This window comes from Ovis aries, chromosome 1 (assembly GCF_016772045.2).
Source record: "Ovis aries strain OAR_USU_Benz2616 breed Rambouillet chromosome 1, ARS-UI_Ramb_v3.0, whole genome shotgun sequence".
Taxonomy (NCBI): Eukaryota; Metazoa; Chordata; class Mammalia; order Artiodactyla; family Bovidae; genus Ovis; species Ovis aries.
The window spans coordinates 248,953,118-248,976,239 of NC_056054.1; the positions used below are offsets into that span (position 1 = coordinate 248,953,118).

Consider the following 23,122-nt stretch of genomic DNA (forward strand, 5'->3'; position numbering starts at 1 on the left):
AGTTGTGTCTAGCTCTTTTACGACCCCATGGACTATATCCCACCAGACTCATCTGCCCATGGGATTTTCCAGGCAAGAATACTGGAGTGGGTTCCCACTTCCTTCTCCAGGGGATCTTCCTGAACCAGGAATTGAACCTGGGTCTCCTGCACTGGCAGGCACACTCTTTACCAATGAGCCACCTGGGAGAGTTAAAAACATCAGTTTGAGCCTGAGTGACCCTGAGCTTTAGCATCATGTTGCCTCAGATTATGCACTTGGCCTCTCTGTACTTTGTAAATGGAGATATAAATCTAATACAATTTTTGTGAGGTTAAAAATAAAATAATTCATATAAAGCACAGCACAGTTCCAAGTACCTAGTTAGTGCTTAATAAAATAAATATATTAATAATGATTCCCATGACAAAATTTGTTAGAACGTAAAGCACTTCTAAGCCATTGTCCATTTGGTTTTATTTTAAGATCATTACAGGGGCTTCGCTGGTGGTCTAGTGGTTAAGAATCTGCCTTGCATTGCAGGGACATAGGTTCAATCCCTGGTCAGGGAACCAGGATCCCACATGCTGTGGGGCAACAGAGCCTGTGCTCCACAATTAAGACCTGACACAGTCAAGGAAATAAATATTTTTTAAAAAGATCATTATAAAACACAGAGAGGCTCTTTGAAGGCCTGTCCCTTGGTTTACTTTGCTAACATGTTCTTGTCTCAGTTGGGTGGGACCCAGAGTTTCAAGCCAGGGTGTTAATATGGTGACCAACCAGTGGCAAGGAAGAGATTTCCTGCAGGTGCTGTGGCCACCCATGGTACCTGGTCTTGAAGATCAATGAGCCCTTTATCTTTTCCATTTCCCTTTGGCAGCCCAGCGTCTCAGTGTGCAGGACACCAGCCAGCTGCAGCCTGTAGGTGTCACCCTTCTGCTGGCCAAGCATCACTGCTGACATCACACCCCAACACTGGCACCATCAGCACCAATCTGTACATTCTTGGGTTCCACAACTTTTCTTGGCCAGTTGAACCTGAGATATTGCCTTCATGTGCAAGATCAACAGCATAGAAACTGAAGGGACTTCCCTGGTGGCCCCTAAAGACTGCGTCTCCAGTGCAGTAGGTGTGAATTTGACCTTCATCAGGGAACAAAGATCCCACACACCACATGGCCAAGAAAAGAAAAAACAATGACCAAAAAAGAGGATTCACACTGGAAATTTAAGGTGTGATACTGAGTGGGATGTTGGAACAGATAGGTATTGAAGGAAGTGGAGCAGGGACTCAGAGGTGTCATGCTTGGGATGAAATTAACTGCTTGGTTCTGGATGGTTCCCTTGGATGAGTCACTAACAAAGGGAAGAACTGTGGGTCTGGGCTCCAGGTCCTTATCTCAGGCCAAAGGCAGCATTTCCCAAAGTGAATGCTGGTCAGAAAGATGCTTTAGGAGGGCAAGTATTCCACAGTCCAATCAGTTTGAGAAACTCTCTTTCCTACATTTTCTTCCAGATGATTCCCAATGCATGTTCTGAAAATTTCTCTCCTTAGGTTATGGGTACAGGTGCTCCTGGGGTCCTCTTGATAACTGAACTGTAAACAGTGGTGTGTGAAAGTGGCCTTGAAAACACTCACTATTAGGACCTCTTTCTAGCTGTGACTTTAGTGATGTCATGTTGGTGACTTCAGATCAGTCAAAGAGGGAGTAGTTATGTCATGGGAGTCAGCAAATGCTACAAATTTGAACTCTTCTCCCAAGAACTGCTTGATAGCCATCCTCAAGCACTCTATGGCCCAGAGACCTGCTCACCTTGGTCATGCCTTTGAGTACCCACATGGCTGACCATGACCCATGGGACCAAATAATCTGAATCAAGGTGGTGTGATGATTCTTTGCTTCTGAGGAACTGAATGCACCAGATCCACACTAATATGGTCTAGGATAGAGGTCACAAGATGGTCAACTGAGTCCTAAAGTCAGCCTCCTAGTCCATTTTTTTTGGGGGGGATGGCCCATACAGCATTTGTTAAAACCTAGGAATTAGTTGCCAACATTTAAAATCTGGTCTGTTTCACATGAAAACCCAGGTTTCTGATTGTCTCGAAAGAGAAAATCAGGAGCTCTGGCAATCATGAGCAATGCCCTTGCACTGAGACAGGGGCTGGGGCTGAGAGGCAGTCATCCCCGTGGACTTGCACACATCTGTCTTGACACTGAAGGCCCCATCCAGGTAACTGTGCTACCTTTGGCTGCCTTTACCTCTGCAGGCACGTGAGTTTGGCTTATAACAAAGAGTCAGCCCTACGCTCTGTTCCTCCCACAGGCGGCTTGAGGTGCTTTACAAAAAGGTAGGCCATGCTCCAGGGTGCAGAGGTGGGTAGGATCACCTTCTACTGGGGGAATCAAAGTGGCATTACTGATCTATAGCCCTGAAGCTTGGGGGGAACTTTCTATCAGAGGTCAGACTTCCATGATCTTGGTTACAGGAGGGTGGATGGCATTCCAGGTAGTAGGACCAGCAGGAGTGAAAACGTGGTGATAAGCATGTTCCCATGTGCTTTGGGAATTCTAAGACCTAGGGTGCCTGCTGGGCAATTGGGATACAAGGGTGGAAGTGTAGAGTGGGCCAGGTCACAGAGCCCCTTGGATTTGAGGCTTAATTCAGTTTAGCTTCATAAATGCTCTCTGAGGCCTTTCTAACCCAGGTTCTCTACTAGAGCATGAACACAGGTCTGATTGTGGTGAAACCTCTGTCCAGGACTTTTATCCATAGTGTAGTCATTTATAAGCTGGTTTTTGTTGGTATGTGTGCTTGCCACGGACCCTCATCTGGTTTACCTAACGTAAAGCCCTTTATTCGAACCTGATAGACCAGAACATTTTCAGTTTGAAAAAAATCTATCTCGTTTGACCTGAGGAACAAGGAAAGCCCTGGAGCTCCAGGGGTCTTCCATATGGAGGGCAAGTTCCTGGAAGTCTCTGTAGCCTGTCTGCCTGGGAGGGCACCACCCAGCGGAGCTTCAGTCTCACTTGGACACAGAGTCAGAGAGGGAGGCCAGGAGCAGGCCGTTGTGGAGGCTGAAGGGTGAGGGGATGTGTCTGAAAGAGGTGAGAGGGAATAGGCAGGAAAGAAAATGAAGGGTCTGTTTATCATACAGCAAGAACATGGGCCCGATTGTTTCAGGAACAAAGAAATAATGAGAACTGTCAAGGGCCCTCTATATCGAGGGCTCCAGACATGCCCAAGGATAGGGGTATGTGTGTGTGTGTGTGTGTGTGTGTGCTTGTGTATATGTGTATTTGTGTGTGTTTTATCCAGGTGAAGATGGAAGGACCCCCAAACAGACAAAATCTCCTCAGGCTTCTTGCTGACTTTCTGAGACATAATACAAAAAATATAGTTCATTGTGATCAATGTGCTGTCTTCACATAGAACAGAAGAGCTCCTCTTAGGGTGTGAATAGCCTGTATTTGGGGGATCATCATAGATGGGGAGACGTGAGCAGGGGTAGGAAAGAAAAAGTGTGCAAGGGTAGGTAGATGGCATATGGCTGGAGGAGGGTAGCCAGAGCTGCTTTAAAAAAGGTGTCTATTCATACAGATGGCTAACAAATACATGAAAAGATGCTCAACATCACTCATTATCAGAGAAATGCAAATCAAAACCACAATGAGGTACCATCTCATGCCAGTCAGAATGGCTGCTATCTGAAAGTTTACATACAATAAATGCTGGAGAGGGTGTGGAGAAAAGGGAACCCTCTTACACTGTTGGTGGGAATGCAAACTATACAGCCACTATGGAGAACAGTGTGGAGATTCCTTAAAAAACTGGAAATAGAACTGCCTTATGACCCAGCAATCCCACTGCTGGGCATACACACCAAGGAAACCAGAATTGAAAGAGACACATGTACCCCAATGTTCATCTCAGCACTGTTTATAATAGCCAGGACATGGAAGCAATCTAAATGTCCATCAGCAGATGAATGGATAAGAAACCTGTGGTACATATACACAATGGAGTATTACTCAGCCATTAAAAAGAATACACTTGAATCCATTCTAATGAGGTGGATGAAACTGGAGCCTATTATACAGAGTGAAGTAAGCCAGAAAGAAAAACACCAATACAGTATACTAACACATATATATGGAATTTAGAAAGATGGTAACAATAACCCTATATGTGAGACAGCAAAAGAGTCACTGTTGTATAGAACAGTTTTTTGGACTCTGTGGGAGAAGGTGAGGGTGGGATGTTTTGAGAGAATAGCATTGAAACATGTAAATTATCATATGTGAAATAGATCGCCAGGCCAGGTTCGATGCATAAGACAGGGTGCTCAGGGCTGGTGCACTGGGATGATTCAGAGGGATGGGATGGGGAAGGAGGTGCGAGGAGGGTTCAGGATGGGGAACACATGTACACCCATGGCTGATTCATGTCAATGTATGGCAAAAACCACTACAATATTGTAAAGTAATTAGCCTCCCATTAAAATAAATAAATGAAAAAAAAAGTATCTATTGGTGATGTTTGCTGTGTTGCATGCCCCCTCCATGACCTCAAAACTTCCAAGAAAACTGACTTTTCCTTCCTTCTTTCTGGAAGCGAAAGGTAAGACTTAACTCGTGGGCGGGCCCAATATAAATTAGGAGGGAGAGGCAGCTGTACCTTCGACTCACATAACAGTCCTCTGGATGTCCACTGGGTTTGGATGGGAAGACAGCCCATCTTCAGGTTTCAAAACAAGGTGGCCCTGACTAGCACCTAGGTGTAAGGGAAGGTCAGCAGGAATGGAAGAGCAGGAAGCAATGGGCTGGGGAGAGAGAGAAGAGGAGAGTGCTGGGCTGAGCCCCACCTGCTCTATTCAGTGCCCCCAGCTCCCTTGGGTCTCATCTTCATCTTAATTAAGATCACACACATAGAGTTCCAGCGCTTTGTAGCTGCTCAGTAAATAGCTTAGCACCGCCTTTGGATTGGTCTTCAGTAACAGTGCTGCCCAATTCTGCTCTGGGGGTAACAGGGTGCCCTGACAGAGCCCAGATGGGGGCCAGTTTGCCATGTCACCATTCCTCACATAGTCCCATGTTCCTCTCTCCCCCAGGCATGGATTTAGGACAGAGCCCCAGAGACTACTGACTCAGTCAAAGCTGTTCTTAGCATCTCACCTCATCAGATAGTCTTGAGAATAAAAGCTCTCCAAGGTCACCTTTACTGTGAAATTCAAAAATCATATTTATTCACCAATTCACAGAAAGTGTCATAATGACCACCAACATGAATCAGTTTGTAGGCATTTACAAGCCAAGGCTGAAAATAAATATCTGTCTGTGTTGAATAGGCATTTAACAAATTACTTGGAAACAGCAAGAATCTGAATTGTTAGAAATTTAAAGTTTGTGATTCACACACTGGTAAGATCACAGTCATGGGAAGGAGCCCAACAGATTCCTATGATGGTTCTTATTTCTTCTTATATCTTTATATACATAAAGCTTCCTGGTGGCCCTCACTGTGTGACAGCCTGGAATGGGTCTGACAGCTCAATTACGCAGGGGAGGGGAGCTGAAAGAGGGTGGGGGGAGGCGAAAGGGCATTTTCCTCTGTGACTGGGCAATCTCGTTCAGTGAGCAAGATGACAGCGTGATCTCCTGAAATTAGATTCAGTATAAATGCATCCTTCTAATGAGATAGTCCAGAGTTTGCCTTGCGTCACACGCATACACACACAACGGAATATTTAGTAAATAAACCCATTTTGTAAATTAAAGGCATTCACACTGAGACAGCTGGAAGATCTCAGAAGTCTGACACGTGTCAGGTACACACTGGCCCAGCCATGGAGCTGCAGATGGCCACGGCGAGAGGCACTCTGGCCACACTGGCAGAAACTGTCCAGACAGTAACGGTGATCAAAGGTGATTCTATAGAATGATGCTGCTGGCCCTTCCTCTGTCTGCAGTGTCAACACCACAGAGGTTCTGAGGAGAGAAGCTCGCAGGACCTTTCCCCCACCCACTGTGGTTGGACATGTTGGAATAAACAGTTATCCAAGGCTTCTAATTGCTGGTGGCAGGTCCAGATATGGGAGAAGAAAACTGTAGAGCTTTCAGATCAGCTGAGCCCAGAACCTTTTCATTCAGCTCCAGAACTGAAGTTGGCAAAATTCAACAGCATTTCATTGAGTATTTAGGAAATGGCAGAGACCATAGGAAGAGAGCCCCTGGCCCTATTCCCTGTAGAAATATCTTCCTGGGAGTTATGCAGATGTGGCTTTAGTGGTACTGACTCACTTACTGTAACATTCTGTCACTGATCACTACCGGAGAGCCTGACCCAAGACCTGCAGCTGGCTGACAGGATGCCGAATCTGAATCTGTGAAACCACAAAAGCTTCTCTTCAGGCAGCTGTGATGATCTACAACTGCTTCTCTGCAACTCATTTAACTTGGGGTGTGTTGATTCTAGGGCTTCCCAGGTGACTGAGTGGTAAAGAGTCCACCTGCCAAGGAGGAGATGCAGGTTCCATCCCTGGGTTGGGAAGATCCCCTGGAGAAGGAAATGGCAACTCACTCCAGTGTTCCTATCTGGGAAATCCCATGGACAGAAGAGCCCAGCAGGCTACAGTCCATGGGGTCGCAAAGAGTCAGACATGACTTAGTGACTAGACAGCAGCAGCAGCATGGTGATACTACTGTCTACTGAGTGGCAACAAGCTGGACCTTCAATTTCTAAGCACTTACCAAACTCTTACTATGTGCCAGTGTTTTGAGAGCAAGAATAGCAGTAATAAAAAGCATAACATCCAAACCAGTGCTTCTAAGGAATTTAAACTGTGAACCATTGACATCTTCATTCTACATCTCACTTATGTTATTTTATGTGTGTGTGTGTGTGTGTGTGTGTGTGTGTATATATATATATATATATATATATATGACACATATTTAGCTGTCCTTAGCTACTTGCCTGAAAATTTATATTTAATATATCAATTTTCCAAACATATCTCCCAACAAATCATTGTCTTACCTTACTGACATTATAATGTCCATACCAATATAACATATCCACTCTACTACCTACAGATATCTTTGAAAACAACTGATTTCTGCAAGCAGTTTCTTTTCTAAACTCATCAACTGTTTTTCTTCAATCTCTTATCAAGCCTGTCCAGTAGAGACCACCAACAACCCCTTTTGGAAGCCACTGAGGTCAGGCTGGAAGCAGTCAAGTGGATTGATCCATAATAACTGGTTCATCTAGAGCTGAAATCAGCTTCAAATGACTCGAAAGAGTTTGGAAGCAACTGATTTGCTTGCCTCAGCAGTCACATGACCAGACTCACCCATACTTGGCCGAACCTTGGATACTGAAGCTCTCAGTCTAGGGGAATCCTCTGGCTTCCCCAGGGAGCCATGTCCCTCTTGCTGTCACTCTCACTCAGCCTCACCTGTTTCCTCTCCCAACTCTGAGTCACCTTTCCCCTCAATCTCTTCTTTTGTTTTTTGAGTAGTCAGTCCTGGGTAGCAAGTCTGGCTTCCTGATCTCCTAAATGCTTCTGCTTTATTTCCAGCATTTGAAATTCGTGAAAATGGGCACGACCTCTCCCGAATCCCACATGTCAGAGCCTCCTCTGCAGCCATGTAAGGGAGTTGGGGGCAGGGGTGGGGCTCCTGATTCTTGCGTTCCTTATACACCAGGATGGATGTACTTTTGTCTCTGAGGTGGATGTGCACCGTTACATTCACATCTGTGACCCATCCCCTCCCTCAGGCACAGGTGGAGCCCCACATCAAAGAGTTATTAACCCTTTCTCAGGGTTGATGCCTCCTCCTCTTCACTCTCTTTTCTGCATGGGGGCTGGAGCCTGTAGCTGAGACTCATGGTTGGTTCTCTGCTTCTGCAAATACACACAACCTGTGGGCTCATTTCTCTGATAGTTCTTCCCACTGGGGAAAAAGAACCCTCCAATTTGTGTGTGTGTGCCTATGCATGCATGCGTGTGTCCCATTTCTGTTCTGAAATGCTCGGGAAAACAAGGTCTTGGCAGCCGAGATGCATTTTTGTTTCAAGATAAAAGCAAACAGACATTAGAGCTGACATGTTTCTCTTGCCTGTGATTAATACACACCGTCTGCCTTTCAGCTCTTCTCATGTCTGTTGCCCTCTTTTCATTAGTCTATTGGGAGCTGAGCTTCATCTTGATGAATCTCCTCTGCAGTGAATCTGATAAAAAGGGCCTGAAGAGCAGCACAGGCATTAACAGAGTATGACTTTCTCTCCTTGGTCGGGATGCTGCCCATGACCTTTGGGGCAAAGCCAGTTGGCTCATCAAGGCCCACCTACCCCGGCTTCTTGCCTAGGGGCTCCTGTTACTGGTTGTAGCTGGGAGAGGGTCCCTCTCCAAAAAAACCCCACTCTCTTCTCTTTCCACTGGGGAAGCAGGAATGCTCCCCTTCCTCTACTGCACTTCTATCCTCCTCCACCTGAATTTATAAAGGACCTGAACTTGTATATGGAGAGAAAAAATGGAGCCATCTTCCTCCATTGTAGTATCTTAATTTTTCAAACCCCATGAATTCATGGAAGTTAAGTGAAATCTGCTATTCCGTTTACTTTAGCATTTATGGAGCACACACTGTGGCCGAGGTGCCTTGCTAGACACCCAGGGTGTTGCAATAGAGAAATTTCTCTTCCTGCTTTGAGGAGCGGGCCTGGGGCAGCAGAGGAGGCCGGAGTCAGGCAGCCGTACTAGCTTTACACAAGCATGCTTTCTAGTGTCCTAGTCACCCCATCTGGTGCCTGGAAAACGAGGGCTGTGGTTCCTTTTCACTCAATAGAAAGTTTTCATGGAGTGGGCCCCTGATTCTGGAGATGTGGTACCTCAGCGGTCCGGAGGCACCAGCTCCCCCCTGCTCCTCAAGATGGGAGGAATTGCTAATATTGGGACACGATTTTCTCTAGTGTTTCTGGTTAATGTAAACGGCTGTTATGTCCTACCCAGCGCCACACCGTGTGTGTCCCACCTGTATCCAGGACTTCAATGAACACTCCCCCTTATTCACTCACTCTATCTGACGTCATGGCTGGATCTGAGTCCTCACCCTCAGTTCACGGTGTGTCCCTGTCCTGCCTGCAAACAAGAACAAAACCCACCTCCTCCTGGAACTACTGAAGGCCCCTCCATCCTCTTTCTGCCCCCCATGGGAGCTTTGGTCCCATGGGAGCCTTTGTAATAAGTGACTAACCTCAGGGAAACATATAACATTGCCTTAAGGTCATGGGCGAGAAATGTTTCATGAGAGAACTCACAAAGAGAGGCCAGCTGTGAACAGAGGCTCTCTGGATCTAAGTGATATGAAAGAATGCTTTACCTTCCCCTCTTGGGTCTGGCTGGTTCTCCCCCTTTTCTTCCCCCAGCACACAACTGGCCAGCCCCATTCGTCCTTGTTAGTATATTCTAATCTATGAGAGATGAGTTATTCTCGATAGGATCTCTGTGGTCTTAGGACACTGGACATTTAATTAGAAGATTTTTTCCAAGCTGGATTGGAGAAATAGAGGTGTCCTGGGGAGGGGAAGTGGCATTTGGGAGGTATCAGCAAGGAGATGGCTGAGAGGACCAGGAATGAGTCTGATCAGGAGGGGATGGGGATTTGTAGGAGTTAAACAGTAGATGCTGGATCTCTGAGGTCATGTATCTGGGCTCCTTCTCAGCCTGTTTCTCCTCTGTGCTTCTGCCCCAAGGCCCAGCACCCCATTCTCTGATGCCCAAAAATCCATACATGAAGACAGACTCAGTACCCCAGAGCTATGTGTAAATGACTAATAGGGCACCAACTAGTTCCTTCCAAAGGTTTGTGGACCTTCACAGTTTAAGCCTAAATCAAGAAGCTAAATCAATAAAAGGTGGACCTCAGAGATCCAGCTGATGGGGGAAAAGGGCATTGGTGGAGCTTGGCACATTTGCAGGTCTTAGAAATTCGAGGGCCAAGACATTGTCTGTAGGGAAGGCTGTAGGCTTGTTTTGGGGTTTTGTTTTCTACTTTCAGTAGCATCCAGAGTGAGTTACTGCCCTTCCAAGAAAAGCCATTCATTCACCATCCGATTTAGTGGCTGCATGTGACACTGCATGGCCCTGTCTCATTACAAATGGAGCCATGCTGCAATCACCTGGCTGTGTCCTTAACTGACCTGGCTCCACTCCTGCCAGGCCCTGGGCCACTCCACCAGCGTACTACAGTTTAATTGTTTCCCCTTAAAATACACACATGGAGGAGGCCACTCAGCTTATAGGACCCTGGAAGGAGGCCTCCCTGGGGCTGGGTGGCCTTACTGCAGCTTCTCCTGGGCTGTCTTTCTCCAGAATGAGTGGGGCCAGGCCAGCAGGGAGTAGTTCATGCCCTAGGGGAGGAGTGGAATGGGGGCTAGGACCAGGGTTCCCTGAAACCACTGACTCAGAGAGAGTGGATTAGAGCCTGCAGGGCCCAGGAGAGAGGTGGGGCAGTCTGCTTCAGCATTCTCATCAGTACATATTTTTTTTTTCTTTTAAATCTTGTTAATAGTCATTGGCTCCCAATGCCAGCTCTAATCTTTCTTCTCATCCTCTGGATCAGTGCCTCTGAAACCTTAGCATGCATCAGAATCAGAGAGCTCCTTAAAACACAGACCTGGTTCAGCAGGTCTTGGGTGGGGCCCAGGAATTTGTATTTATCATTTGATCCCAGGTGATGCTACTACCTTGGCCTAAGGACACTTTGAGAGCCTGGATTCCATAGGATAGGGTGTGAACCCACAGGAGGCCCTCCCAACTCAGCCGTTTTTCCTTCTTCAGCTCTAACCTGGGACCTCTGAGCCCCAGGCTATTCCATGGCCTTAGATCTAGGCTCATGCTGGCTCCTGGACCTGGGTTACCCTTCCTAACTTCCAATGTCTGGCTGCCTGCTGTTTCTACATAAGAACTTCCTTTGGCTGGTTTCACTGAAACTCAGCTCTTGGCCATGCTATTTCTGCCCTGTAGGCAAGGGTGACTGGCTTCCATATACAGGTGAGCTGAATCAACCTGGGGTGGAATTAAGAAACATGTAGGATAGGACTGCCTACATCCCTCGAAAGTTCCCCACTTGGCCTCAGCAATGTGTGGCAGGGTTCCCACCTACCACCTGACACAGTTGGAGAACTGCCAAAGCAACTTATCCCCCTCTCCCAATCCCAACTTCTGTCCCCACCATCCTGACTGCTCATGGACAGCCTCCAGCAGGGCAGAGGAACCATCCCAGCAGCTCGAAAGATCCTCATGGGTAGGGCCACCGCTCATCCATCCTCCCTTCCCCATTCCTGGCACAGGGCCTGGCATGCCACAGGGATTGAGTAAGGGTTTGCTGAATTACATTGAACAGAGGTGCAAACACAGAATCCCATCTGTTCGCTCATGGCATACAGAGGTTGTCTGATTGCTTTCTGGGGCGCTCATGAAGGTAATATCTTCTGTCTCTTTTCGTCTCCCTGGAAGAGTCAAGTTTGGCTTCTAACCCATTTCTTACCAAGCCAACTTTTCTTTCTGGTTGGCACCCCAAGGAAAACCAGAGCAAGAACTATAAAGCAGGTACAGAATAAATTTATAAAGTAAAGCAAATAAGGGCAGGAAAATGAAGGTGCTGGAGTAGACTTCAAAGCTTTCATTACTCATTGCCTTTGCCTACAGTTGGACAACGGAGAGTGGTTACATGAAAATTAAATTGTGCCCAGGGCTTTGGCTTCTTGGCCTTGATAAACATCTGATGCCAATGGAGAATGCTATAGTATCCACAGCCTGCCAGAGTGCATCACTGTAGGCTTCGGGGTCCCCCAAAGGCCTCAGGATGGTCTTCCCTGAAAAGCATCTATATTGCACTGGTACATTTTTTTCAAAGGATTAGACCAGCTCTCTAGGTTTGTTTTTTTTGTTTTTTTTTTTTAGTAAAACTGATTTGGTTAATTCAAATAAGGGGATGGTTAAGAAGAAAGTTCTCCTGTTCTCCTTTTCTTCCTTTGGCTAATGTTGACTCATATAGCCAAGAAGACTGCTAATTTTGAAGTGTGCCCAGCTGGGCTTTCTACTGATTATGCTGTATTGATTTAAACAGTCACAAGTCTTTAAGATCATTTTTATAGCAATGGCATGAGCAGGGCTGAATGGAAATCAGTCTGAGATAATGAACATTCTTGCTTAGAAATCGTTACAGGCTGAGTTGTTGGGGGAAGGCCCTGCACCTGGGAGTCAGCACTTTAGCTCAGTAGGCTTCGCGCTCAGTGGTCAGTGGGTTCCTGAATCTCAGGCTTTTGGCTCTTGACAAATGTTTGCCTGAGCTTGAGTCAATTCAACAAGTAACAAGTTATTATTTTTTTTTTCCCTCTGGAACATGGATTTTAAAAACAGTTTAGATAAGGACTATGCATTATTTGCTGTTCATTTTGGAGGCAAAGACCCCTGAGCAGTTTATAGGAGGGCCTAAGATACCTGCTTTTTCTTGGCAAATGAAAGGCTGGAAGGCTGCTTCCCACACACACGTGGTTGAGGTGTGCAAACTGTGGCCCCAGGGCCAAATCTGGCCAGCTGCTAGTTTTTGTAAGGCCCATGGAAGGAGATCTAACCAGTCTATCCTAAAGGAAATCAGTCCTGGGTATTCATTGGAAGGACTGATGTTGAAGCTGAAACTCCAATATCTTGGCCACCTGATGCCAAGAGCTGACTTATTTGAAAAGACCCTGATGTTAGGAAAGATTGAAGGCAGGAGGAGAAGAGGACGACAGAGGATGAGATGGTTAGATGGCATCACTGACTCAATGGACGTGAGTTTGAGTAAACTCTGGGAGTTGGTGATGGACAGGGAGGCCTGGCCTGCTGCGGTTCATGGGATCACAAAGAGTCGGACACGACTGAGTGACTGAACTGAACTGATGGACTCAGAAAGTTATTTCTGGTTTTAAATACTGGAAAATAAAAGTCAAACAAGTAATAAGTTTTTGTGACATCTGACAATAATATGAATTCAAATTGCCTGATTTTTTTAGTGTTCATTAATTTTTTTTTTTTTAATATAGCCATATTCATCCATTTAACTGTCTTGTCTGTGGCTGGTTCATGCTACCATGTCAGGGTAGAATACTTGTAACAGAGACCTTATGGTCTGAAAAATCCAAAATATCTACCAACTGGCTCCTTCCAGGTGAAGTTTCCCAGTCCTGCCATATGTATAAGAACAGGACACATTACTTCCCTTCCAGGAGTCCATCTCCCTGCAGGGTCCAGGTCTGCCAGGCCACAACCCGTACTACAAGCAGAGCTATGTGGGCTAAGCCCTGCTTGATAGAATAATTGTATATATTTAAGACAGAGGTGGTGAAAGCAGAACCCACTGAAATCACATTTTTGGTAACTAGATGAACTGAGGCCTCGGTCAGATTTACAGCACTTGATTAAACAGAGTGTACTTAGTATTATTTAATGCAGGTGGCCAACTAGTTGGTTGTTTTACTCCACTAGGGCAACTCATTCTGTACCAGCCTTTTCCATCAACCTCCTCCTTCTCTTCTTGTCACCTGAGGTTTCAGCCTATGTGTTTCCAACCTCCAGAGAGCAGGATCTGATCATCTGCTTGGCAAGACGAGCAAAAGTCTGTCCTGTGGACAAACTGGTCAGCTGTTCCTCCCTGTCCAGATGGACATCTGCTGCTGCTGCTGTCTTGGTGAGAGGCCACAGGGTATCCAGCCATCTGGGAGTTTGAGTTCCCAGATGCCAGCAGATGGAGACTGGAAAACGCTGGGCTGATGAATGGCATTTTCCACCTGTGGTTAGAATCCTTGGGAGATGGCAAGTTATGTTACTCACCACTCACCTGGATACTCCCTGAAGCTTCTGCTACTTTTATATAATTGCCCCTTGCTCTCACCTGTGGTGCTGAGTTCGGTACTGGGAACACTATCAATGCCCACAGACCCAGCAGCAGCATCTCAAGTGCCTCGTCCTCAGGGCTGGCAATGCAGGCTGATCTCCCATAGTGGGAGTAGACAGAACCCCTCTATTTCTCTACATATGAGTCCTGTCACAAGTGAATCGAGTGCGCTGCCTTAGCCAAGTGCCACTTTCACCTGCTCCCTCCCCTCCCAAAGCCCCCAAATGTATAATGGTTTCATGTGCCCCAAACAGCTCACTCAGCCATAAATAAGTGATGTAGCCACTGGAGGCAGTGGAGGGCATGGGGACCACCTTTCCCATCCCAGCCAAACTGAAAGACCTAGCAGAAGAAAGCACTCTCCTGAACACCAGACTTAAATATTTTAAACAAAAATCCAATTCCAAAAGAATTGTCTTTAAACATACCCATACAGTATTCATTTTACTGTTATAATTTTGTAAGAATTCTGTTAGCTCTCGAAGGCCCAGCTAAAGGATCTCTTTATTTAACTTTATTTTAACTTTATTTTAACTTTATTTAAGGGGATTGTAAGGAGTAAAACCCCAAGATTTTCTTCTAGTAGATGCATAGACCCAGCCTGATAGAAAAGGGCTATTGGGGAAATTCACAGAGGCATCTATTTCCATTCCTCGAATAGAAAACCCCAAACTTCTGCCAGTGCTTCTTCTAAGAAGGGAAAAATGAGAGCATGGGTTGAGTTTGTGAATGAGTCCCTCTTCTTCCTGCGACTTCTCCCTCTCCCGCTGCACTCGTCTCTTACATGATTTCTATGCCTATTTCTCCTCTGCAGCTCTCAAGTCCTCTAAGGGTAGGAGGGGCTTATTGTCTGCTTTCTTCCTTTCCCACAGCTGCTGGTAGAGCACTTAGCACACAGCAGATTCCCAGCAATGCCTCTTAGTTCATGAACACAAATAAGCAGAATCAGAGTGGCAGGCCCTAGGCAAGGAGTGGATGGTGGAGAGTCCCATCTAGTTGATGCGTCAGAAAAGCTCTGAGCAAGATGCTGAATCTCTGAAGCTCAGTTTACAAACATGAAAATGGGTCTAATAATAGATGTCCTCACTACCTCATGGGATTATTGGAGGGTCGAGGGAGAGAAGAGATGCAAAAATCACTCTAGGTGATGGAAAAAGCTGCCTAAGGTGGTTCCCTCAAATCAGAAGGTTTCCTTGAATCAGAAAGACCCATCATGGATCCTCACCGGGTGGAGGTTAGACTAAAGGACATTGACGGTAGTCCCCCTTCATAAGTTCTCTGAGTTGGTAACACAGCAAGTACAGTGAATAGATTCTGAACTTTCTTTTGAACCTGAATGTCCTGTGCCTGTGGACCAGCTCTATTGCTGCGCCAAGCCAATATGAGGTGGTTGGGGGATGGGTGTGGGGAGAGTTTGGCGATAGATCATACACACTAAGGACAAAAAAGCCCAAGACATTTGAAACAAAGACATTTGCAGAGCCTCGTGGAACTCCTATAACAGCTCTAGTTCTTGCCTGCTATCTTCTTGGCCACAGACCAGTTACTATAGCAACAACTCTCCTCCAAAAGTGTCCACATTAAGATGGAGATGGAAAAGATTTTCTTATTTAAAAAAGCAGAAAGAAAGAAACTAGGTTTTTGGATATATCTGCCATCCACCTAAAGCACTGCTCCTTTTCTGAGAAGAAAAAAGAAGCTGTTATTATGGCAAACATGCTTCTAATTCCTAGCAGTTTAATCTCCAAACTCTTTAGACTCGGCGCAATCCACGCTTGTTCCAATACATCTAAGAGGAATGTATCTTCTCAAGAGGCAGAACTGTGAATTAGGGGATGAAGGACCCTAAGACTAGATGGTGAGAGCCTTGTCCACTTTGGGGCCACCTTCTGGCCTGGGAGGGCCCAGCCACCCTCGTCACCCAGCTCTGTGTCCACCATGCAGCCCAGTTGTACCATCTCCTCAGCTCTTCCTTCTGCTCCCCAGCTGTAGGCTTGTCTCAGTTGCTGCCGGGGCAGTAGCTGTGTGGAATGCTTTCTGGCCTCCATGGTGTCCTGTGGTGGGAGCTGCCAGTAGGGCAGCCCTGCAGGTCTCAGTGGCTGCCAGCAAGGCAGGTTCTCAGAGCGCTTTGGCGGGAACCAGGCCCTGCTGTGGCCAAGGACCTATTCTTGGTTTTGGACTTTTCATATAAGCTTCTACAGCCTCAAGAAGAACAAAGGAAAAGGCTCTCCAAAATGAGATCGGACATGTGTGTGGGGTGAGGGGAGCTCAGGCCAACCTGCCCTGCAAACTTAATTCCACCTGGGTAAGGATGATCCTCTGACATGCAGAGGACTTAGACCTCCCGTGTGTGGAGTCTGACCACCCTGCCTGTGGGAAGCAGCCTAGAGAGTCAGATGAGGAGAACCGGCCAGACTGTTTGGAGAGAACATGGAGTCCGTGCTCGCACAGTGGGCTGGAACCTACTGAGCCCTGGGGAAGCCCAGCCCCAGTTGGGGAGCAACATAAAGGCTGACCTTCTCCCCTACTGGGAAGAGCAAACAGAGACAGAACCCACAGATCTGGTTAACAGAATGCTGGGTGAGCCCAGGGCCAGAGAAGTGGGAACCACAGGAAAAAGTTCACCCTGAAATCCCCACTGAGGTTGACGCTGGGCTTCTGGAAATTGCCCCAGGACTGGGACACGAGCAGTGCCCAGGGCGTAAAACGTGGGTTCCAGAATGCTAGGGAAGGCCTGCTGGGACCATCATGGAAATCAGAGGCGACATGTGATAGGCTGGGGCGTACATCGGGGCGGGGCTTACAAAACGGACAGGTGGGTGGGCGTGGCCCCGGGCACTAGTAGGGGAGGGTGGAGTCGTCCCACTCCAGCTGGGCTTGCCTGGCTCCACTCTGCCCATGTCTGCCCTTGCCCGCCCCTTCCTCCTCCTCTTCTTCACTGCCCTCGGACTCGCTGCTGCTGGAGCTGTCTTCCTCCGCTTCTTCCTCCTCCTCCTCTTCCTCGGTCTCCTCTTCCCCACGCCCTGGGGCTCCGTGTTTCTGGATGTCAGGAGAGAGAAGGGAAATGCTCATCATGGATCAGACAGAAGCCATGTTGGCGCTTATGTCTCTCTCTCCATTAAGGAGATAATTAGGGCCCCTTGGAACTTCTTCCCTTAATGCTAAACCCTTGGGCCAGGAGATGGACTTTGGAAGGGAAGTCCTCTGGAGAAAGACCAGTCAGAGGACTAAGGAAAAGGCAAGAAATGGTGAATTCCAAGACCCAGACTTAAGTGAATTGTTGTGTTTTAGGTACTGCACATTTAAGTTGATCCCATCCATCATCCAGTGAACCTTTTGGGCTAAGGTTTTGTTGTTGTTGTTTTGTTTTGCTTTAAATTTTTGGTGAGACATCTCTGGTGGCTCAGATGGTAAAGAATCTGCCTACAGTGTGGGAGACCTGGGTTTGATCCCTGGGTCAGGAAGATCCCCTGGAGAAGGGAACCCACTCCAATATTCTTGCCTGGAGAATTCCACAGACAGAGGAGCCTGGTAGGCTACAGTCCATGGGGTCGCAATGAGTTAGACACAACTGAGTTTCTAACACTAACACACATTTTTGGCAGAATCCCACAGCATGTGGGACCTTGGTTCCTTGACCAGGGATCAAATCTGCACCCCTGTGCATTGGAAGGTGGAGTCTTAGCCACTGGACCACCAAGGAAGTCCTGGGTTAAGGTTTGTTTTCTGGCATTTCTGGAACCTATTTACATGGAACTTTCCAAGTCTTTAGTGACTTGCTTCTCAGTGAGAGAATGACATTTAAGTTTATATCCCTTTTCCAGGTGGGAAAATAATGTCTCTGGGAGCAGAAAGTCTTCTAAGCCAAGACTCAGGTGTGCTGCCCCTCAAAAATACTCCTTCCAGAAGGACAAAGTTCACGGTCCTCATTTTGCCTGCCTGCCCTTCGTCACCTGACTTGTGTCCTAAACTCCACCCCACTCTTTTCCAGTCTTATCCCCTCCCTTGAGCTTTTCGGGAATTCCAGTAAAATCTGATATCTGGATTTATCCTTTGAGTTGATGAACTAGCCATAAAAGACAGGTACCCATGCTTGTCTTCATCCCTTTTCTGTAGTGTTTTCTCTTCTACCTTTACCTGCCCCTAAATCCTACCCCTTCTTCAAGGTCTCTCTTAGGCTCCAAGAAGTCGTCCCTGGACACTCCAGCCACAAAGGCTTGCCCTACTCCTGCTTCACTGACTGCCAGGTTAGCCCTTGGCAAGCTCACTCTGGTCAGGTAATCAGCTTCAGGCACAATGATCTTGCATCCCACACCCGAGGCTCAGTTCTATGAGGGTGGGAATGCCGGGGGCCCACACTGATGCACTCAGCACTACACCTCAGCACATGAAGGAAGCTGCATCAGCCCACTGGCTCTGAAACTGAAGCGTGAGGCCAGGTGAGGGGGAAACTGGGGACAGGCTAGGACACTTCATTCCTCAGTGGCGCCTCGATGGCCAGTGGCCACCTTGTTTTCCTGCTCCAGCCTCTCCCTCCACCCAGCACCCCTTGGCAGACCAGAGGGCACAATGGAAGTGGCTTTTGTTGGTATTCATATGCCCAGATCAGGAGCACTGGACGCCCATGTGTAGATTTGGGGAGCTGATGGCCAATTGGGACAATAAGAACTTTAGAATCAGGCAGTGTTGAGTTCGAATACTGGTGCTGACATTCCCAGTTATGGGAACCTGAACACTTTACTTTGCCTCCCTGAGTTGGTCCCACATTGGTAAATGAGGATTGGGACTCCTACGTCAGAGGTTGCTGGGAAGATTAAATGAGGTGATGTGTGTGCTGAGGACCCAGGGCAGTTCTGACATGATGGGTGCTCAATAAATGGCAGGTATTAGCATTGTGTTTTTGTATTTACCTACTCTGAGCCTCTAAGTGAGCTTTGCAGGCAGATGGAGCATAGCCACCTAATTTATACTGGTAGCCAATAAAAAATTCAATCCTGAGTCCCTGAGTATGAGTCAGCTCTGAGTTAATGACTATGGGAGAGGCCAGGGACAGACACCACTTTGCTGCTTGGCTTAAGAAACGTCTGGTTCTTAAGAAATGTTTGTTAGCTGAGAGCAGTTCACAGATTTTTGAGCAGTGCATGCATTGGGTGGGAAAGTGTGGACCATTCAAGTTGAGAGGGCTGGAGGAGCCCAGAGAAGGGAAGGATGAGTGGGATTAGGCTAGCTGGACAGGGCTTCTGGCACAGAATGGATGGAACCCAGTGGAGGAGAGACATCCCACTTCAAGCTCCCAGTCCCTGCCTGAGGATCACCTCCATGGGGTTGACCGTGATAGTGAGTGCAGAATCGTCCCAGTCCATCTCTGCTTCCTTGGCAGCCTCGGTCTCTTGGATGAAGTGCTGGTGGGCGATCCGGACCCGGTACACGCCCATGGCCACGACAAACACTAGCATGCACACGGAGATGATGATAACCACTGTGGCAATGCTTGGGACCACTGGAACGAGGAAGGAATTCACATGACATAGTGAGCCAAGGACTAGCTTACGCTCGGGATGCAACATGATTGAAACATTCATGTGTAGCTTAAAATCTGTCTACATGTACCTCAGCTGGAGGGCTCTGGGTCAGCACCTTAGTCTCTCTCGGCTTCACTTTTGTCATCTATCGATAATGTAATAGGCTTAATCATATGTTTATTGACTGCATCTAGGTCTCTATTTCTGCTTTGTAAATAAGACCATCTATACCATTTTTTCCAGATTCCACATATATGCTTTAATATATCATATTTGTTTTTATCTTTCTGACCTACTTTACTCTGTATGACATCTCTAGGTCCATCCACATCTCTACAAATGACTCAATTTTGCTCCTCTTTATGGCTGAGTAATACTCCATTGCGTGTATGTATGCCACGTCTTTATCCATTCCTCTGTTGATAGACATGTAGGTTGTTTCCGTGTCCTGATTATTGTAAACAATGCTGTAATTTGATACTATGTACAAAGTAGATAACTGATGAGAACCAACTGTATAGCACAGGGAACTCTGCTCAATGCTCCATGGTGATCCAAATGGGAAGGAAATCCAAAGAGAGGGGATATATGTCTATGTATAGGTGACTCATTTTTCTGTAGAGTAGAAACTAACACAAGATTGTAAAGCAACTATAATCCTATATATACATATATCTATATAAGATTATGTATATATATTTAATCATTCCTACCCCATGGGTAGTTGTGAGAAGTAAATGAAATCATCTATGTGAATTTTCACAAAGGCACACAGTAGGTGCTTAATAAATGCACACTCTCTTTTATCTCTTGCTTTTTCCATCAAAGTATAGGGCAGATGCCCTGAGAGCCAGGAACTGTGGAGTTCAGTCAGGACAGAGGGAAGTGCCCACCAGACAGGAAGAAAATATGCTAAGTGCTGGAACAGAAGGAAGAGGTAGGAGCCTTTTCAATATGGTGCACACGTGTGTGTGAGCATATGTGAGGTGTCAGGGAAAGTTACACGCAGCACATAGCTTTGAGTTGGGCTTAAAAAGATGCTAAATTTTACCCCAGCCCTGTGTGCGAACATCTTTTATCATACACTGCCTGTAACTTGTGTACTTGACTAGCTCCGTCCCCAGGCTTTAAGCAGCTCAGAGCCAGGCTCATAGCTTCTCCATAGCTGGGTGCCCCCTTCAGTTCTGGCTGCTGCACCCTAGGTGTTGAGTCGCAATGACCACCTGGCACCCTGAGGTCCCTCCCCCCAGGTGACCCACCTGAACTGTGCTGGATGCTAGTCTGGGGCTCCGGGTGGTGGACGGACTGGAGGAATGGTGGCTGCGCGATAAGGTGGTTGACGTGCTCACTGTCCGGGACTCTGACCTCATGGAGGACGCTGACCTGGCAAGAGCAGGGAGACGGTGCTCTGACCGGGAGTGGCCGGTGGACCAGTGGTGGCAGTTTCCTGAATAAATGAGGGAGTGAATGGGTGAGCTGGGGCTTCCCTCATCACCGCAGGACTCACTCACCTCCAGGTTGAACTCATTGCTGGTGTAGCGCCCGTTGAGTTCTGAGCACTTGATCCTGAAGCGCCGGGACTCCAGGGCAGCTGGACGCCAGTTGCGGTAACGGATGTGACGCAGCACCTGCTCGTAGCGGCTCATGGAGCCCACACCTGTGCCAAGAGACCACACCGGCCATAAGAAGGTGGAAGAGGAGATGCTGTGGAGACAGACTGTGCCTACAGGGATTGCAGGTCTCCCTGAATTCAGCCAGGGTTAAGAGCTTGGGGTATTTAGGGGCAGACAGTGTGCAAAAGCGGAGGTCCCAGGAACCAATTAAGCTGAAGCACAGATTTTCCATGTAGACTGGCTCTCACTGGAATGTTTGACCTCAATCCGCCAAATGCTGCTGTAATACTTGCTGAGATCAAATATGATAAGAGCAGGCTTCCGCCTAGTTTCTACAGAAGACTTCCCCAGGAATGGAATGGAAGCCAGGACCAGAGGAGGCTGGAGCAGCTTGTCGACAGAGGGGCTAGAAGTCCACACTTTGAGCTCGTGTTCCCTCCTGACCCCCTCCTCAGGTGATGGAGCTCCCATTGCACTCACAAGTCCCTGGAGGTGAGAGGGGGCCACCGGGTCCAGGGTTGAGCACCGCCTTACCGTAGATGGAGTAACCCGCTGTGGAGTTGGTGGCGTCAAGGTGTCGCTGGTGGAGCTCACTGTGGTTGAGCTCCAAGCACTCCTGTCTGGGGTCCAGGTCCCCTCCCAGCACTAAAATGTCACAAAAATCTAAGTTGTGAAGCATTTCTTCTAAAACTGCCGATTTGGAGGCTGTGGGAAGAGACAATGAAAAATACAGGCATGAGGACAGTGCAGATATTGGCTCTCACACACCCCCTCCTCCTCCATGTCTGTACCGCAGGTTCAGGCTGGGTCAGGAGGAGAGGCTGTAAGTCCTGCCAGGTCACCGTCTCTGCTCGGATGGATGTCCAGGCAGCCCCTGAGGCTGGGCAGCGTGAATTTGTGTGAAGAGCGTGACTACTGCAGTCAGAAGATGTGAATCTGAGTACTAGCACTGCTCCCGAGAACCTGTCTAGTTTACCCATTGATTTCCTCATCCACAAAGAGGGCAAGGGCATTGAGAGGATGGAAATCAGCTCTGTATGATTTCAGTACCTTTAAACTATGAAAATTTGCATCTTGTTTAATATGTTCTATGTCTCCGGGTTTATAGTCTATGGGAACTTGAATAGAATTTGTATCCCGCCGTTGTGTGAAAGTTGAATAAATCTTAATTATGTTGAGTTGTTTGGTAGTGCTTTTCAGGTCTACTATATCACTTCTACTTTTCTATTCATTCTATTAATTTTTGAGAGTTTGATATTGAAACTCCAACTAAAAATCTTATCTACTTAAAAAGTAATATATAGTGGAGCTGCAGTCACAAAGGGTTGGATACAGCTGAGTGGGTGAACAACATATAGTGGAGCTATATGTAACTTTGTTCTGTATTTTCCAAGTCTCCTGTAAATGTACTGTCATACTTTCATAATTTGAAAAAGAAAAAAGGAAAGAAAAAAAAAGAAAGAAAATGGTGTCTGGCACAGAGTAGATGCTCAAGAAGAACTGGTCTCCTTTGGGACCAGAGGTGAGTGCCCCTCCATGAGGCTCTCGCAGCTTTCCCCACGTGGTTATGGTGTATGTCTCTGCTGTTCCCAATAGACTCTGAGCTTCTCCGAAGTACTTTGCATGACTGACTCCTCAGTATCTGACCCAGAGGCTGACAGACAGCGATAGTATGACACATTGCTCAAGTGGAGGTGCACTGTTGATATAATTAAGTAAGTAAATTGGTTAGTTTAGTTGGCAAGTCAGCCTAGCTGTCCTTGACTGATATTATGACACCCAAGTTTCCCAGAGGATATCTGAGTACTTGAATGCTAGACAGGTTGGTAGTCCTAAATTAAACTCCTACTTTAAAATAAAAGTGATTGGTGTTTGTGGAGTCTTTGCTCTATGCTAGGCACAGTGCAGAGGAAACCCTGACAGGCACTAGAGGAGGTACCATCATTATCCCCATTTCCCTGAGCAGGGAATGGACAGTCCATGAACTGGGCCTGATTGCCTGGGGTTACACAAACAGCTGGGGAGGACCTGGGATGGCAACCATGACCTTCTTATT

The 23,122-nt window shown here is 47.1% G+C and overlaps 1 protein-coding gene across 2 annotated transcripts in view; it reads right to left on the bottom strand.

Annotated features, from left to right (window-relative positions):
• Positions 1-5,204: 5,204 nt before the first annotated feature.
• CLSTN2 (calsyntenin 2) overlaps positions 5,205-23,122 on the bottom strand; it is a 745,380-nt gene continuing 727,462 nt past the window's right edge. For both annotated transcript variants that reach the window (XM_042236283.2, XM_060395246.1), the window contains exons 13-17: positions 21,601-21,771; positions 20,965-21,110; positions 20,713-20,836; positions 19,247-19,431; positions 5,205-16,970 (exon numbers count right to left, since the gene is read on the bottom strand). In XM_042236283.2, coding sequence (XP_042092217.1) covers positions 16,770-16,970; positions 19,247-19,431; positions 20,713-20,836; positions 20,965-21,110; positions 21,601-21,771 — 827 coding nt within the window. In that variant the 3' untranslated portion in view covers positions 5,205-16,769. The remainder of the gene's footprint in view (positions 16,971-19,246; positions 19,432-20,712; positions 20,837-20,964; positions 21,111-21,600; positions 21,772-23,122) is intronic.